The 2,167-nt window shown below is 33.3% G+C and overlaps 1 protein-coding gene across 1 annotated transcript in view; it reads left to right on the forward strand.

The window, feature by feature from the left end:
* The window catches only part of LOC102817604 (1,4-alpha-glucan-branching enzyme-like), a 477,609-nt gene that overhangs the window by 84,001 nt on the left and 391,441 nt on the right, over positions 1-2,167 (forward strand). Inside the window, exon 2 of the mRNA XM_006874745.1 lies at positions 1,667-1,836. Within this exon, the coding sequence (XP_006874807.1) occupies positions 1,667-1,836 (170 nt within the window). The remainder of the gene's footprint in view (positions 1-1,666; positions 1,837-2,167) is intronic.

The following is a 2,167-nucleotide window of genomic DNA, read 5'->3' on the forward strand; positions in this document are numbered from 1 at the left end:
TTCAAATACTGGTGTCATAGTTTCCTGTCTCACAAAAACATGCAAGCCACCACAGTATAACAGTTTGACAGATGAATGGTGACATGATAGAGTTATTGTTGTTAAGTGCCATCGAGTCAGTTCTGACATATAGCAACCCTGTATAGGGTTTTTGAGGAATGACTAGTGAGCTAGAACTGCCGATCTTGAGATTCAAATGACTTTGCAGTCCAGCAGTTTAACCCACAGCACCACAGACAGATGAAAACACTGCCTTCAGAATTGTATAGACCTCTTGATGGTGATATGTCAAGAAACAATAGGTTCACAGTTTCATATTTTTTGTTTAATAAAAATTCTATGACTCTAGCAATACTTGTTGATTTACCATCATATTTCAAGTATAACTTCAGTGCTTTTAAATAGTTGCCAATGTTTAAATTAGAAAGAATCATACAAAAAGAATGTGGAGTTTTTTCTGTTCCTGAATAATTACTCAGTTTGGCAAGACAAGCTTGGTGACCATGGATTGTTCAGTAGAGATTGTTGCTTTCAGATGGAGTCTCTAGCTTATCAAAACTCTTTCAGCAGTTCTTCCCATACTCAAAGGCCAGAGTCATTTGTGATCATGTTTGTACTGTTGTGTTTCTTTTGTGAGAGAATGACTCCTTTGTATACCATTTTAGAATCTATGCTATCTTTGTGGGGGATTATATTGCTTTCTCTGCAAGATATGGCTACTTACTTGTCAGTGCTAAATTCATTGTATAGTTCTAGACTTTTCACTTTTAACAGAGAGTACATGCCATGTGGTTCACTTCCTGTTTTCTCAGTTTCTCCCTAATTGACTTCTTCCAAGACTTAAGGATGCTAATGAAAATAGCATTTTGTTGCTAAGCTAGTATTGATGCTGGGGACCTGTGATGGTATCAGGAGCTGTCATATGCTTTTCTCCATTCTGCTTGGGAATCTTTTGTTTCTTCTCCTGACCACTTTTATTTTGCAATTAAGCTTTGCCCTTGCCATGCTTAGCTGCTTTAGGATAGAGGCAAGCAACTCTAGATCACAGACCAAATTTGGCCAGCTACCTGTTTTGATAATAAAGTGTTGTTGGAACACAGTCACAGCTATATATTTATATTGTCTCTGACTGCTTTCCTGCTATAGCAACTGTACAGTTGAGTAGTGTAACAAAGACCATATGGCCTGAAAGCCTAAAATTTTTATTATCTGCCCTTATAGGAAACATTTAAATCCTTGCTGTAGAGCAATTTTTATTTTTTCTAATTTTTTTCTAGTTTTTTACTATTTTACTTTTACTTGTTAGTAATAAGAAGGAAAAGATGTTGGGATTCTGGTTTACAATATTGTCTTGAAATGGGAATTACTGTACTGCTAATTTTTTAATATAAGGGTATAAAGCAATCATCCTGTTTTCTTCATTATACCAAAATTCTTGAAATTAAAAAAAAAAAAAAGTTGGATTTCTTTAGGTTAGTTGAGATAGAATTTCTTTTCCTCTTAGGATAACTACCAGGTAATGTACAAAACCAAATGAAATTGTTCACAGTATTTCTCTATAACAAAGCCGTTTGTCTTATTCTTCTCAGTAATTATAGAACAGCTACTTAATTACTTAAAGTCTATTTAATTTTTTAACTTTTTGTCTTTCTCATTTTTTAAAAAGGTATAAAAGGTTTTGCATGACTTTGGACAACATTAGAGAAAATGAAGGTGGTATCGAGAAATTTTCCAAAGGCTATGAATCATTTGGCATCCGCGGATGTGCTGATGGTGGTTTATACTGCAAAGAATGGGCTCCTGGAGCAGAAGGCGTTTTTCTAACTGGAGACTTCAGTAAGTAATTTAAAAGTATTGTTATAGTTGTAATATTTTACTTATCCTTGGAAACCCAATAAAGGGTTGCTATGAGTCAGAACCAACTTGATGGCACTTATCAACATCATTTAAAATACATGATTATTATATTTCAAATATGCAAATGTATGAAGATAAATTTTTATAAATAAATATCAAATTTTTCTCTAATAGAGCAAGATAATATATTATCTCCTTACTGCTATATTATGATATGTATATTCTTGAAAAACTTTATGTCCTACAGAATTAGGTAATACAAAAATAGTAGCTATTTGTTAAAAATACTATGACACTTCTGGTTTGGCAG

This window comes from Chrysochloris asiatica, unplaced genomic scaffold (genome assembly GCF_000296735.1).
Source record: "Chrysochloris asiatica unplaced genomic scaffold, ChrAsi1.0 scaffold00298, whole genome shotgun sequence".
Taxonomy (NCBI): domain Eukaryota; kingdom Metazoa; phylum Chordata; class Mammalia; order Afrosoricida; family Chrysochloridae; genus Chrysochloris; species Chrysochloris asiatica.